The sequence below is a fragment of the Emydura macquarii genome, unplaced genomic scaffold, assembly GCF_026122565.2.
Source record: "Emydura macquarii macquarii isolate MOO-44397 ecotype Brisbane River unplaced genomic scaffold, CSIRO-AGI_Emac_v2 contig_318, whole genome shotgun sequence".
In the NCBI taxonomy this organism is placed as follows: Eukaryota; Metazoa; Chordata; order Testudines; family Chelidae; genus Emydura; species Emydura macquarii.
Window position 1 is genome coordinate 7,894,610 of NW_027130455.1, and position 16,881 is coordinate 7,911,490.

At 42.2% G+C, this 16,881-nt stretch overlaps 1 protein-coding gene across 2 annotated transcripts in view; it reads left to right on the forward strand.

Annotated features, from left to right (window-relative positions):
* Nucleotides 1-16,881, forward strand: part of LOC137165836 (high-affinity choline transporter 1-like) — a 40,086-nt gene that overhangs the window by 13,871 nt on the left and 9,334 nt on the right. The window contains exon 8 of one of the 2 annotated variants that reach the window (XM_067567345.1): nucleotides 524-968. In XM_067567345.1, the coding sequence (XP_067423446.1) occupies nucleotides 524-968 (445 nt within the window). Of the gene's footprint in view, nucleotides 1-523; nucleotides 1,867-16,881 lie in introns of those variants that run through there. The other variant, XM_067567336.1, reaches the window with a different exon arrangement.

Here is a 16,881-nt window from a genome sequence, read left to right on the forward strand (position 1 = left end):
CCCAGAGATCGCTCCAACCCAAGCCCAGAAGTCTACACAGCAATGAAACAGCCCCACAGTCCAAGCCCCACGAGCCCAAGTCAGCTGACATGGGCCAGCCGGGGTTATTTCTTTGCTGTGCAGATATACCCTATGTTGCTCAGCTTCAGTATTTGATAGTAAGTTCTTACCATAAATTCTACTATGTACTTTGTTATTATTATTAGCTACTCGAATTCCAAAGATGTCTTTCAAAATGAACATGGCTCAGAGGTTTGAATGTAGAGTTTTTCTAAGTCAAGACTAAATTCAAATCCAGCCCAGGTTAGTCATGATTAGAGATAGACTTCAGCAGAAGAATTTAGTTCTCGATCCAAATATTGCACACCCCTATGTTCAGAGGTATTTGGATCCAGTTTGGTTCGTTAGAAGCTGCCTATTTTTAACATTTGGATCTGATCATTGTAAACTTGAGATCTGATTCGGGGTGGGATTGAAAATGAGTTAATGATGATTTCTACAACGACACTCTCTTATTTTACAGGCTGCGGAGAGAGAAGTTTTATGGATGATGAGAACCTCCATGGTAGTGTTTGGAACAGCAGCTGCAGGCCTGGCTTTTTACTCACATTCTATTTATGACCTCTGGTTCCTGAGTGGCGAGCTAGTGTACGTCCTTCTCTTTCCCCAGCTCTGCTGTGTCCTCTTCATTCCCAACACCAACACATATGGCTCAGCTGCTGGATTCCTCTTTGGGTTCCTGTTAAGGCTGCTAGCAGGGGAGCCTTCCCTGAAAATCAGCCCTGTTATCCACTACCCAGGCTGCTCCCTTGTGGATGGGGTCTACATTCAGCTGTTCCCTTTTAAAACTTTCACCATGCTTCTCACACTGGGGACTATAGTCACTGTTTCATACCTAGCAGTGTTTTTGTTTAAGAGAAACATCCTCCCACGCAAATGGGACGTTTGCAGCATAATAAAAGAAAACAGTACATTCGCACACCCCTGTGCCAGATAGAAAAACAGGTGGATTTACAAGCAGTTGGGCTACCAGAGAATCATGATTAAATGCAAGGCATCACTGAGCATTCTGCAGTTAAGTTTCCAGCCTTCTCTCTCCAATCATGAATTTTTGGAAGCCTTTGGTAGGTTCATAAATAAAACAAAAATTCCATTTGCACTGTGAAAAAGAATGAAGTCAGAATACGCAACGATTTAAGGGCACATGATGAAGGAATATGATCCTGCAGTGGTTAGGACTGTTAATATAATGAAATAATGCAATGCTTCTCTGAGTTCTTGGTACCAAAATGCAAAATGCAGTCGGGGTGAGAGGTTACAAACATTACACCTCCACATGGCTCAACAAAAGGGCCTGATTAATCCTTTAACAAATTGTATTGTATTCATAAGACACACAGAGGCTGATCCTGCTCCCATTGCAGCAAATGGGAGTTTTACTACAAACTTCATTGGGGATAGCATCAGGCCCATGAAAGTATATAGACAAGAATGCTTCATTTTGAATTTGACATGGTCCCCAGTGAAATGGCAAAGCCATCTATTGGGGGAGAGATCAGATGCAGAAAAGAATAAGTCACCCACTACTTTTACAATGCGTAAATTATATATTGCACCCACCAGGCTGTTGGAATCAATACTTTACATTAACTCTCCTGAATTTTACAGAGGTATGGTCTAGTCACAGATTAAACAGAAGTCTGAGAGCCAGAAATTCCTGAGTCTTGTATCTGGCTTTAACAATGATGCCTTCTTGTGGTCTGGCTCAAGTAATTTAAACTACACTCTTCATTTTTATTATCTGCAAAATGGGGACAATGACCCCAATTCAAAAAAATCACCTAATCGCATCCTCAGCTGTAAGCAACTGAGCAATTGTATCCCCAGTTAACAAAGCATTTAAGCACATGCTTAACTTTAAGCATGTGAGCAGTCTCATTGACTTCAAATTTTGAACATGCTGATGTGCTTTGCTGAACCAGGACCGACAACACTTACCTACATCACATGAAGCTGTGATGATTAATTAGCTAAGGTTTGTAAAGAAGTTTGAAGATGAAGAGTTTTAAATAAGGACCCAGTCCAGCGTCTACTGAAATCATTCAAAACTTTCAATGATTTTAACGTACAAGGCATGATACATGCTAAATACAGATTTCTATAGCACCAGCTGAACTGGCTACTTATCATTACATCACAGTTACCATATACAGATACAAACATATTACCCAGAAAGAAAGCAATGTAATCGACACAAACAATCTCAATCCTTAGCCTTACTGCTGAGCCTGCTAACCATGCTGGTGGCTAATGTAGACAGTTTGTTTAGACCAACTCATTGCATATAGGTTCTCTGAATAACAGTCAGATAAGGATTCTTCATCATTACTGATCTGGCTGGATTGGAAAGACAGCCCTAGAGGTAAAAATCTTACCAACTTACTACACCATTTACTTCCTACTTCTGTGATCCCAGCCATGCTAAAGTTATGCTATTCAGACAAGTTTCTTGGGAAGAGACCTCTTCCATGATTATTATTAAGATACAGTGCTACAATACAAGAAGCATTTATGTGAAGAGTGCTACTGATTATCATTCTACTCTATCCAGACAAAGTCTGTGACGTGGCTTAAACTGCATAAACAATTGGACCGCTCTGAACTTAACCCAAATCTTTATAAACCTGGCTTCCAACCTGATCATATCTCCTCAGTTTCTTTCCCTATTCCCTTTCTAATTTTCCTGTTGATAAAGAAACAAGGCTTGTGGCCTAGAGACTTTACAACTTTCTCTTCTCGTAGTGAACTTGAAAAAGCTAGCCAGGTAATATTACTATTTACATTATGGTAGCTCCGACAGGCCTGAGCATCATTGTGGTAGGCACTGTAAAGCCATAACAAAGAGGTGGTCCCAGCTCTCAAGAGCTTACATTGCAAGTCAGGTCTCTTACTGCAAATGAAGACTTAAGAAATATTCCAGGTGCTTTTATGAATTACAGAACTTTACATCCACTTATAACTGCCTGGAATTGCTACTGAAGAATGGCAAACAGCAGACACAAAGAGCTAATTAGACTTGCCAATGGTATGAAAACCTGTGAGAGCTACTGCCTAGATGAATGACCAAGAGGAGAAGAGACAGGATAGAAGAGGAAGTAGACGGAAAGACCACCAGATGAACCTTATCTGATGGGAGTCTTTTGATTCTCTCTCTTGGCTTATCTGTTTTTCTTTGGCCCAAAATGAATCATCCTAATGGTGGGAAATGCTTTGAATGCAGGAGGTTTGCTCTAATTAAAATCACAAACTGCACTTGTGTTTTTAATCTCCCTTAGAAAGCAAAAGAATCCAGACTTTAACATCCACGTAAGCTGTGGTTAGTGTGACTGTAAAGCTACAGTGGGAGCCAGTTTGGGTTTTACTTAACATACTGCCTATCATGCCATACTGCCTATCATTTTGATTGCCAGACTAACTTTCTCACCCAGTTCTAAAGATCAGGTTTGACTTGCAGTATTCCCAACCCCAAATCATGAGTCAAGCCCTCTAAAAGTCTAAAATCATCAGAATTAAAACATAAAAGCTTTTCACTGCAAACATGAAGGCTAGAAATTTACTTTTTAAGCAAAATTAAAGCTGGGAGTCTTGTGTAATCACATGATTCCAGTAGCTGGGGTTTAAGGAAAAAACACCAAATACTGTGACAGGTGCAATAAAATGTTGAGTCTTGGCAACACCACACTTGGTGGCAGACCCTGGCATGCTATTTCTTTTGTAGAGACTCCTCAGTTGCCTATCCCTCATATCCGATAAATAAAAGGGAGGTTGTGGCTATGAACCTGATCCGAATCCCACTGACTTCAATGGAAGTTGAATCAGGCTCCTATACAGAGAAAAGTTCCCATTGGCAACTTTTCTTGTTACTGTAATCACGTGGAACTACCAGCAGCAAGACATATGCTTCCAGCACCAACTCTTCCTGCTTTTTTCCTATTGCACAAGATTTACCACCACCAGCCTGGCCTCCATGCTCCCACAATGAGGGGAGAGTCAAACTAAAGAATAAAATTTTAAACATTGTGACACACTGTGTCTGAAAACAACACCCTAGAAACCCCATATTCACCAATGTCATATAGTTATGATCTGTTCTGTACAAAGTATGCCTTGTTTGGTATTATTTTAAAAGTTTTGATCTGCTGAACATTAATATCTTGTCATATTGTATGAGAAGTTATGAAACATGGTTGAATATGCTATTAGAACATGTTGCAAGGTGGGAAACTCCCACAAACAGCCTTTCAGGCACAACAATGGAGTGGCCAGACAGCGTTAATGACTCTCTCTTACCCATTCAAGTATAGATTCCACTACCAGGACTTGTTACGGTGGAGGCTTCACTCTGTAAGGTGTATGTTCACAATGGGGGAGACTGACCAACAAGAACGACCCCACAGGTCACGAGCCCCAATTATTCTAGCAAGCTGAAACGGACTGTAAAAGGGGGAATGTGACATCATGACTTGGCTTCTCTCTCTCCCCAACTCAACACCTGAAGGGTCATCTCAAAGACAAAAGGACTTTGAAAGGGGGGAAGGGAGTCTCAGGCCAGGAAGGTTACCCACACCCAGTCCCAGCCTGCATTTAAGAAACTACTTGTAGCAGCTAACAAGGGTGCGACATTGCTAATTCAAACATTGGTAGTGTTTAAATGGTGGTTTGAATAGTGATAGATCTTAGACTGCAATCTTATGTTTATTTCATTTGGTAAGTACTTCTAATCTCTTTACATTTGCCACTTATAATCACTTCAAATTTATTTTCCTGTAGTTAATAAACTTGTTTAATGTTTTATCTCAACCAGTGTTGTCTCAAATTGGAGTGTCTAGAAACGGTAGCTCAGTAACAAAAGTTGTTGCATGTCTTCTCCACAATGGGGGGGGGGGAGCAGATTTATTAATATAATTTTGGGGATAGACTCCTTTCAGTGCAGTTCTGACAAATTGTGGGTGAGGGGGTAATTGGCTGGTGCTTCTCTGTTGTTGGTTTGGGAGTGGCTAGGCAAGGCACTCATATAACCCAGTTGGGTGTGTCTCTGCTTGTAGATAGCCCTGGAAGTGTAGCTTCCTGACAACATCACAAGGTGAGAGGCAACTTAGATTAACATTCATTTGATCTAGCAATAGCTGGGTGTGATGCTCCGCATGCCATTGGTGATAACAGTGCCTGGAGTGGCTTGCTGCTTGTTACTACAAAGCATTGTGAGGGACAGCCCACGCTGGAGAGTGAAGAGGGCACGGCATTCCCAGTTTTCAGATTGCATGCCGGGAGACCCTGTCACAATAAGAACTTTTCCCACAGTGGGTTTTAAATCTGACCAGTTAAAGCCACAGCTAGTGCACTTCTGCCCAGCACCCAGCTCTGCCTTGCTTTACCCCATGGGGCCACCATCATCACAAACACCAATATGTTTATTGCTCATATCCCGGTACCACAGAATGGTGTGGGGTTGTGCATAGGCCTGTACTCTAAGTTGTCCAAGGTAAAAGTCCAACTCAGCCTCTTACATACAATTGTTTATAAAAGTCAGCCACGGTTAAAGACAGTCACCCTGAATTTTAGTCCAAACAGAAAGGTCTACTGATACCACCCAAGGACTGTGATGAGATTATCTGTGCTAACAGAAGGAGAATGGAACTGGAAACAGGCCAAAATTGGGGTGTTGGAAATTAGGCCTGATTGGTGGATGAAATGATGAGGGAATGTGCCATTCCACCCCCCACCACCCAACCCCCTTTTAGGATCCTTTAAAAAAAAAAAGAGAGAATTGTAATGCCAGTACAGGATGGCTGGACTGGAAGGAATGAGTTTTATCACCATGGCAATCACCATCTCCTGCGACCCCGTGCAGCTGAGTCATTTCTGATAAATTCTGAAGGGGCAAAGCTGCATCAGCATAAAACATTATGTGTGATTAAATTATATTCTGCAAAGTTTTTGCCCCCTCCTCAACGCCACAAAAGGTGAAGAAATAATGGAGCACATAGATTTATGAACAGTCTGGGGGAGGAAAACTGCCTTCCCCCTTTACCTCATAGCCAATGGCACCCCTGGCCCCAAAATCCATAGTGACACCCTTGAGTCTTCATTGTCCTGATCCTAAAAGACATTTTGGCTAGACTGAGCCAGAAAGTGAGATCCAGTTGACACAGTCACCTCACCAGCTCTGGCTAAGTCCTAAGTCCTGGAATGTGAGACTTGGGTTCCTGCCGTCAGCCTCTCCCTCCTGTGTCCTTTTCCTTCCCCAACTTACTTCTTCTCTTTCCTGTCTTTCTCCTTTTTCCTTCTGTTTATAAAGGGTCTGTCTTAGCCAGGCAAGACAACTGCATCTTTTGCAACTCTCTTATAAGCCCATGACCAGCTGAAAAGCACCTTAACAGCCTAATACAAGTTTACCAGGTCTTGGAGTGTCTGATAAGATCATAAGCTATGCCCCTGCTTCTCCACTCCTGAGGTTACAACTCACTACAAGTCATCCCCAAAGATGGAAGCTGCATTTTCTGACTTTACTGTTCTTTTCTATCCCCCACCTTGTGTGTGTGTTTGTCTTCAAGGAAGCAGGATCAGATTTAACAGCAGCTCCAGCCTATCTCAGCTAACTTTTTCTCTTTTCCTTCTAGAAAGGATAGTTCTTACCATCTTTAACACCCTTGGACAGATTCTCAATGGGGGTTTCCTTATAAACACTCTCTACAATTAAAGGGAAAAACAATAAAGGATATTGTTAAAATGAAAGTCTTACTTAATTCTTTCTATTTAAAATGCTTTAGCTGGTTTTCCTTCTTTTTCTGTGTATGTCATATGAGATAATAAAGATTTTTAATGAGGGCTTCACCATGGGACTAAGCAGGTCGAGGTCTCTGTACTCATAACCCCAAACCTTGTTTAACTGTTTAGTGCTGTACAATGACTGGGTCATGTTAACATCTTTGACTCTCTGGGATCATTTACCCCACCAAAATTAACTCAACAATGACAACTGAGCTTTGTCTCTGTATGTGATGATGATAACTCAAGTATTCCAATGGCATTGAGATGTCCTCTCCTTAATCATGGCCATGGGTAGGCCCCCGTACAATACTTCTGGAGACATTAACTATTCCCCCAATCAGCATGAAAGATTTTGGGGCAAATTGTGGGGAATAAGATTCTACACCAACTCTTGGGCATACAGACAGCAGTGGTCCATATGAATGGTTTTATAAGGGGCTATATTGGCTTGGAACAAGCACTCACCCTATGGGCAATGGGACTGGGTGGAAAGAACCATTAGCATGCTAGTACTGCAATGTGTCGGTAGAACAGGGGCTGGCCTTGTAGCAGAAATCTGCTTGTTCTCACTGGAGTTCCATAATACTTGCAAGGAGACCAGCAAACATGGAACTACATGTCATATTACAGTAATAATCAGCACTTACATAGCACTTCACATTCATTAGTTCTACAAAGTTGGGTAAAAGCTTCATCACCCCTGTTTTACAGATGAGGAATCCAGGGCACCATAAGATCAAGTGACATGGTTACAGAACTAAGTGATGACACAAGCAGGACTAGAACTCAGCTCTCACACCAGTATCCATTTCAGCAGACCACTCTATGGGATACTTGGCTAAAAAGCAAGTGGAATGCATTTTAACCAAATATTATTATATAGATCACTCGCTACCAAGTTGTTATTCTTTTGCTGTTGTTCCACTTCCATATCTTGGGTTTTTTTGTTTTTTTTTTTAAAGGGGGGTGGGGGGAGTGAGAGAAAGACATCCAAGGCCTTAAACATTCAACCTATCTAGGACATCACAATGGGATAGTCATAACTTCCCAAGGACAGACTTGAAATTTCAGCTCAGCATACTTTTGCATAGAGCACTACTGAAGAATTTCATGAGCCTCAATCAGCACTTGGTTAGCACCGCCTTAAAATGTAAACCCCTTAAGCAATGTAAAGGGCTGAATCCACTCAATGCACTTGGCACATTTCAGGCCTTACAAAGTTGCTATGCATTTCATGCTGCAGGCTGTTGTATAAGCAGAGAAAAATGAGGGTTTTCCACTTAGGAAGAACCAGCCTCACTGTAAAATTACAAAGATACAATCACTTGCAACACTCCTTAATGCCTATGTAGCACTTCTCATTTTCAAAGCATTGTACAGATACTAATCCGTCCCCAGAACACCCCCACGAGGAAGGTGGTGAGTGTTACTATTCCCATTTACATATGGGGAAACTGAGGTGCAGAATGATTTAGGGACTTACTCTGGGCTCCATATTAAGCCACAAAAAGCCAACTCTTAAGGTGCTCAGGTACCATGCTGATGAACATGATCTAAAAACTTAGAAATGAGAAATTTCTACTTACTGGAATCACAGGTTTAAATCCCACAATGGTCAATTTAGCCTCTCACTTTTCTGATGTACCATGGATAAAGGTCCAGTCCTAAAAAGCCTTTATTCATGTGTTGTTTAGTTCAGACCTGATGAAGAGCTCTGTGGAACTCCAAAGCTTGTTTCTTTCACCAACGGAAGTTAGTCCAATAAATTATATTTATTCACCCACCTTGTCTCCCCCCATTTATTCATATGAGCAGTCCCTTTGAAATCAATGGGTGTAGTCACATGGCTGAGGGTCTGCAGGATCAGCCCCAGACTGAGAACCTGGCAGCTTTACTGGGTATGATGTTTTCTGAGGAGACTTTGAAAACTGAGACCCTGTCAGCTTTGCACAGGCAGTAAAGATCTTGTATCTCACTGTCCAAGAATGGGGTATAATCTACCACCCTTAGCCAAATTCTCCTTCTCTCGCACCATGGGCCAATTGCTTTATTTCATTTCAGTGGTGATGGATTATAGAGATTAGATAAATAGTAAAGCTCTTGAGAATAAATGCTTGGGGATGCTTTATAAATGCAAAATATAATAAAGTAAGGCCATTGGGGTTTTAAAAAATTTTTTAAACACATACATTTATTTATAGCCGTTTTTAATTAAAATTCATTTAAATCTTCATACCTTCAGCTGTTAATTAAAACCCTGACTCAGAGGTCTTGGAGGAGAAAGGGATATCGCAGATTATGATTTGAACAGTATAAAATACCCAAACTCCTGGCTCTCTTTTTTAATATCTATTTTTCCATTGCTGTGACAGCCCAGTTCTTGAAATATTATTTAATATTTCAGGATATCGAGGTTAAACTATTGTAGAGAAGAGAGACAGTGATCATTAAATTGAAACTGAATATTCAGGCTGATTTGAAAGTGAACTTCAGTTCAACTACAATCAAGAGGCTGTGACTTAGGAGCAGTAGGTCAGTAGGACTTGTGCATCAAAGTGATTTAGGTGCTTTTGAAAAATCCCACCCCCTTACTGACTGGGACATGACACTGGGTGCCAGTCTGGGACATGCTGCGTGCACGTCAGCTTTTGGATCATACAATCATTCCAAACACTTTGGGTGACGACTGTTATTTCTTCCTACAGATTCTTACCACACAGCAGGAATTCAAAGTGAGCTAATTCACCACAATAGGGCATTTGTATATCCAAAAAATAAAAAAACAAAACAAAAAAACAACAAAACCTTAATAGTTTTCTAATCATAACACTTTCAATCTTTTATGAAGTGCTTCACAGTAGTCCAGGGATCAGAATTATTTTATAATATAGCCTTTGCAGAAAATGGCTCTAAACATCCCGGGCCTGGTAGCCATGATTGTGTTCTATGCGGTAACATTGGCAACTGGGATTTGGGCTGCTTGGAAAACCAAAAAGGAGGAGAAAAATGCAAACCAAAGCAAGGTTGCCATGGTGGAAGGCAGAAACATGAACATTTTTGTGGGATTATTCACCACAACTGGTAAATTTGTTTAATATTAAATTCCTGTTCTGGTTTATAATCTATATTTTAGATCAATAAGCTTCTTAAATGCTGTTGAGCTTCTTCCTTATATAATTAACCTAAGAAACTATCCTCTACATGTATTTGGTTTCAATTTTTTTGGGTAGGAGAATTGTTCTTCTATGTACCTACTTTAATTTTATTGGCGCTCTGGGTTTGTTATTTTTTCCCAGTAGCACAGGGATATCACGTCAGAAATCCTCCCTCTTCTATCTCATTATACCCTCAAGGAGTGCGGTCTAGGGGTTAGGGTCAGGGGACTAAGTATCATGGTTTCTGTTCTCAACTCCAGCACAGATCTGCTGTGTGACCTTGGGCAAATCACTTTACCCATCTATGCATTACTTTTCCCAGCTGGGGAAATAGGAACAGTATCTTAGTTATCTCTGTGAAGTGTTTTGAGATCTTCAGAAGAAAGCTGCTTGTAAGTGAGGAGTGTTACTATACAAAATACAAACGTCTGTCAGCCACTGAAACACATACATGCTTCACCACCCAAACTTTTGACAATTCTACTCAGTTCTAACATGTAAGTGTAATAGAATAAGTGGAGGCCTCTATTAACTAGCAGACTAGACAAATAAGTCTGAATACCATGTAGAATGTCTTCCCACTGAAACTGTGGAACAGCCTCCCAAGCGGAGTGGAGTGGGTCCCATTTGTGTATGCAGATGGAAAAAGCCTTAGAAAATAAACTGAAGAGAACATTGCATGGCAGGAACATTGACTATGGCCTGATCCTGCAAAGCACTGAGGAGGAGATTTCCAAAGGCACAAAGGGGAGTTAGGTGCCCAATGGGGAATGCCTGGGAAATCTCCGCTGAGTGCCTCCTGCAAAGTGTCAAGCATCCTCAGTGCCCACTGCAGTCAATGAACGGTGTCAGTCATTCATAAATGTGAACCTTAAGGGACTTAACAGGGTCTTTCCCACCTCTCTGATTGGTTAATAGAACTATAGCAAATTGATACATCCCTACCTGGAGCAAGTAAACAGAAGGTTCAACAGAACTAACCCAGAGACAGATTAAAAAGTGGTACCTGAACTAGGGATGGGAAGGAACCAACTAAAATTTTACTTCCTTTAGTTTGCCTACCAAGTAGGATGAAAGGAAATGGGAGTCCATTTTGCTGGCAGCATTTAAACCTGATTCAAAGCACTGCTATACTGGATAGTACTTCCACAGGGCATTACAATATTTTGAAGAACTGAAACCGGAAGTTCAGAAATTCAGTGGTCTATTCCATTCTTTTCACATTTCTTTACCCTGCCATCACTACTACTAGAGTACCTCATCCCTGTTCAGGTACAGTGTTTCCTAAAACAAGATTTGGCCTCATAACCAAATCAGAGAGATGACTATGTGTATATAAATGTAGTGTATGGTAGTTGTGAGGTTTGTGCCTGTGGGTAAGTACTAATAGGGCACTTAACTTTTCATTTCCTTGCTTCTGTGGGTTGTGTGAGGTATGTAGCAACCTTACCTGTTTCATAACAAATGTTTGTGAATAATGGTTAAGCATACTATGTTGTGCCTAGATTCCGATTCTCTGGTTTCACACCTACATGCTGGGAGAATGGGGGAGCTGTGTCGCAGCAGAGGAGGAGTAAGGCAAGGATCTGTGCCAGGAGGCTTGGGGTCTCCCCCCAGCCATGCAAGGTGTCTGACGGCAGAATTTAGACAACTTCTATGATGGTCATTGCTGATGATTTCAGCTATTTAATAAATGATCAGGGCTCACACACTTGCTTTGTTTCTCAACAAAAGCCTTTATTGTTCACTTATTTTCTTGCTCTTATTCATGAAAGAAATAGTTGGACAATATGGCCAAAGTTCCCAGACATGGGTGCTTCGAGAGAGGTACTTAAATTCATATTGAGATACCTAAATAGAAGTGGCCTGATTTTCAGAGGTGCTGAGTGTCATGGTTACTGGGCTAACTGCATGTGATGTACTGTCTGGTCTTTCCAAGCACACCAGCTTCTAGGGCTCAGAAAGAAGTAATGGCCTTAGTGTGGAAACCTGGGTTTCTCCCACTCTCAGACCAGGCACTGGGTTGCAGTTCCTGGTGTGTCAGCCATGATTAGCTGAGCAGATCTGACTGCTTAGATCCTGCAGTTCTATTCCCTCCCGAGCAATGAAATGGCCAACATTGTATTTAAAAAATAAGGAACTGTTTTCCTAGCACCCCCTGCCCCTCCTGATATTACTATTTTTATTAATAATATTAATAATTAATATTAATTACTATTAATTAATAGTAATAATAGTAATAATAAGCAGTACTCACCTACATTCACCAGGGGTATTCCTTGCTTTTTGTAGCACTCAGCAACTCCCAATCTCATTGTACAGAGATGAAGAAATAAGAGACGTCCCTTCTAATAAGGGGCTGTTGGCAACCCTACCCCAGGGGCAATGACAGTGGTAATTAGAGACAAAGCAGCATCCTTAAAGCAAAGTATTATTTATTTAGAACAGTGCTTCTCAACCAGGGGCGCCTGTACCCCTAGGGATACACAGAGGTCTTCCAGGGTTACCTCAACTCATCTAGAGTAATGTTTCTCAACCTGAGGGGGGGGGGTCGCAAACCCCGGGGGGGGGGGGGGGGTCACAGGATGGGTTTTGGGGGGTTGCAAGCGTAGGGCTGACAACAGAGGCTGGAACGGAGGGCAATTGCCTGGGGCCCCAAGCTAAAGGGGCCCTGCAACGCTAAGTTACACGCTTCCATCCCAGGCAGTGGGGTTCAGGCTTCAGACTCTTGAAATGGGTACAGTGGTCTGGCAAGTTTGAGAACCACTGATTTAGAGCAAAAGTACTTGAGAGAAAACCTCTTAAAATACAACAAAGCATAATGCAAGTTCTAGTTCTTCCCTAAGGCTGATGAGGCCCAGCTCCTTCAGTCTCCTCCAAAGGGCCTGTCTGGGTCAACCTGCCTGTTGCCTCCCCACTATCCCCAACTCTTTAGTCTTCTTTTGATGGCTAGTTCCCAGCCTGGCAAAACAAGGTTTGCAGTGGTTTGGGATCGTGATAGTGGTGAATTTTCAGTAAGCGTGAACAGCAGGGTGTAGACGAGCGTATTCACCAACAGAGTGCCCTCTCCTGACTGAGCATAGCAGCTCTCTCCTTATCTCATGCTACCCACCAACAGTTGCTCTGGTCCTTCGGTGATCTGCCTCTTCTCACAGCTCGGCCCTCGTACCAGTCCCACCCCTTCCAGCGTAATAAAGTCCAACAAACAACAGTCTGATGTTCTTACAAAATATCTTGTTGTCTTTCCAGGAAAGAATGCGGGGGGGAAACAAGAAAGATGAGTTCCAAGCAACTTGGGAAAAGTCAGCTGGTAGAGGGAGAAGCAGGGAGAAGCAGGGAGGGAGCAGCTAAACTCTCAAGAATAGACAAAGACCAGCTGGGTTCACCTGCTGTACTCCAAGAACCATAGAAGGATTGATATTCCACCACTGGGAGGCAACTCAAGAGGTGCACCCAGATTACTGGAGTTTGAGGGAGAAAGAAATCAGAACAGCCCCACGGGACTGGGAGATCTTGGAGACAACTTCCTAGAGGATAACAGAAGCAGCAAGTCAGCACCATAAGCCAAGCTCTCCTCTACATCAGCAGCTGGCAGGTTGAGGAATTAAAGCTGCAGCTTCAAAGAGACAAGTTGCACTTGGAGACCAAGCAACTTGCAAACTGGGGGCAGTAATGGCAGCATGAAAAAGAAGAGAGAACAGAGAGAAAAGGAGCATCATTATGAACTTGAAATGGAGAAAATGCCCCAGTTGCACCCTGATACTGCAGGTGAGGGCAGACCTTATACATCTGGGTCCTCAGACTGCATACTTTCTGAACTGCTGCCTAACTATAGGAGGGGGCTGACACGGATGTGTTATTAAATGCTTCTGAGCTGAGTTGTGAATTAAATCGGGTAGCCCCCAACGACTGGATTCAGTATCTGTCACCTTTACTTATGGGGAAGGCCCTGCAAATTCTGCTGCAACAGTTGAAGCTGACACCCAAATTAATCTACAGGGGAGATGAGCTATGCTGAAGTTGCATCCCAAACAAGGGGGTTTATCAGAAGATAGGGGACTGGCTGGGGTGTTATCAGTGTTAATGACATTTATGCGTCTGGAGCAGTTCTATAAGCTCAGTCCAGCTAACCTAAATCATTGTGCCAGTGACCCAAATCACTGTAGAAGCTTGAGAAGGTTGAGGGAACCTGACAGTGAATATGCTGCGGAATATTCCTTTTGATCTATTGCTGGGAAATGATGTAACTGGATTGAACCCAGACGACTCAGATGCAAATCTCAATGGTGGTGAGAAACCTGAGGCATGGCTGACAGGTGCTATGAAGACACTCAGCTGGGAGAAGGGAAACCAAGGCAGCTGAGGATCACTGTCAAACCTATGGTACCCATCAAAAAGAGGAAAAAGCACAAGGTAAGTGTAAAATCATTGCTTGAGGGAATGCAGAGACTGCAACAGCAAAGAAATAGCCTGATTTTCAGAAGCACTGAGCACCCACAAATCCCATTGAAGCCAACCAGGCACCAGAAAAGCCACTTGACTGAACCACCTGAGTTGGATAGGATGGAGAAATCCTGCTTACAGTCATTTACACACTGAAAGCACTTCAATCATTTTATCCTTCATAATGCTGCCATACAGGTTAAATAAGGGCAGCAACTGCAGAAGCATACATCACATCAGTGGCCGGTATGAATTACTTATCAAAGAACCTTCCTAGTGTCTTAGTAGTTCCTAAGTGCCTTGTTGAATAGGGATAGATTTAAGAATATGATTAAGCTGGGAAATGATGTAACTGGATTGAACCTAGAAGGCTCAGATGCAGATCTCAATGGTAGTGGGGAAACTGAGGCATATGCTTAAGTGCTTTGCTGAACTGAGTGATAGGCGCTCAGCATCTCTGACAACCAATCTATTTAGGTGCCTAGCTTTAGTGGCCCACATTTTGCAAATTCACTCTGTGACATTATGTCCTTGAAGTTCTACCTTTGCTTCTGTCTCATACATCTTATCTTCTGGCGAACAATATTATGGTGGCTCTAAAGTGAAGGAAAACCATATAATTTCTTCATTTTCTCAATTTCCTCCTACATTTCTTTTTTTCCAGCCCCTGGGATTGGAGATGGCATCAATGGGACTTCTGACATCATGTACCTCCCGACACGAGGGCTGGCCTGGGTCCTGGCTCCAGTAGGATATGTTCTAGCTTTTATCATTGGTAAAAACAACAATTTGACACTTAAGTTTTTCATTTCAAAGCAGTTTTAGCAACATGCAAATTTAGCCTTCTTGTGCAGATGCCTGAACTCTGAGTTGTCCAAGATAACAGAAGTCCAACTCAATCGGTTGCATAAAAGTAGTTATGAAAGTCAGCAAAAGTTGGAGAAAGACAGGAACAAACTGGATTGTTCACATTAAAAGAACTCTCATTAGGGGTCTTCAAGGATCCTGTAAAATCATGGTTTGGCTTAACAATGAACAGAAAGATTCTAGAAATGGGAGAAAATGATTACTGTTTAAATCACATGTGTTTTAATTGGTTTCTTTTAATGAAATGTGGTTGCTCCCACTTCTTGGACACTGCTTATCTGGTGGATGGGTGAGGGTAAATTTTACCATCATGGCTGCCTCCCCCATCATTTCCTGGGATCTCAGTCATCATCCTGATCCTGAAAGGCAACTAAAGCAGACTTGGCCAGAGAGAAAGCCAGATGAAATTGCCATTTTCACCAGCTTCGGCTAAACCCTGAACCCCACCTGGGTCTCAAGACTTGAGTTCCTGCAGTCACCCACCTCCCTCATGTGTTATTTGCCGTCTCTATCTTGTCCCTTGTCTGGACTATCTTTCTCATTCTATCTTCCATCTAATAAGAGTTTGGCTTAACCAGCACAAACAACTCTACCTTTTGAAACACTGCTGTGAGCCTGTGACCAGAGAGGCAGCTAAAAGCCATGACCTTTGACAGAGTAACATAGGGAGAAGTTTACCAGGTCTCAGAGTGACTGATAAGACCATGTGCTGGATCTGTGTTAATCTAGAAGTGAAGCTACATGTGAAAGTCAGCACCAGAGACAGAAGCCGTATTCTCTCTTTGCTATTCTTGTCTCTCACCCTTTTTGTGCGAGTTTGTCTTGTATCTGATATTTAGCGATCAGTGTTTTAACTGCTTTTCCTTCTTTTTCTATGTCTTTAATAAAAGATTTAAGATGTTTAGTGGTGGTTGTTACAGTGGAAACAAGCCAGCTAAACCTGAATACCTGAACTGCACATAATCATTTAATGTTGTAACACACAAGTGCTGTAACAATGTTTTGTCACTTATTGGGCCCCAGACACTCTCCTGTCCGCACACCAGATACCAGAGTCCAAATCAGAATGTGAAGGTTCTACTCATTTGTGCCTGATCCCATTGAAGCCAGTGGAATGACTTCCACTGGCTTCAAGAAGTGTTGGATTAGACTCCAGCAACCTTTTACTTATGAAGCCCTAGCCTTGTTCCCTTGAACTCAGTGACAAAACTCCCATTGACTTCAAAGATGCAAGATCAGCCCCTTAAATGATTATTATTGTTATCGCTGGGCCAAAACTTGAGGTCTTTGCTCAGTGCTTATTCAGACACCATCCTACTGAGGTCAATGGAAGCTTTCTGGAGGAAGGATTTCAAGATTTTGCCCATTATTTGTTAGCATTTATATAGCACCAACCGCATGCTAGGCACTTCAGACAAAAGATAGGCCCCTGCTCTGGGGAGCTTCCCCTGTAAATAGATGGCCATAACAGATGAGGGAAATGACAAAAGAGAGTGGGACAGCAAAGAGGACAAGCATTAATCTGTGTGATTCCAAGGTTTTCTTTGTTATCCTCTCATGAGAGAAAGACGAGGTTTGTAAGCAA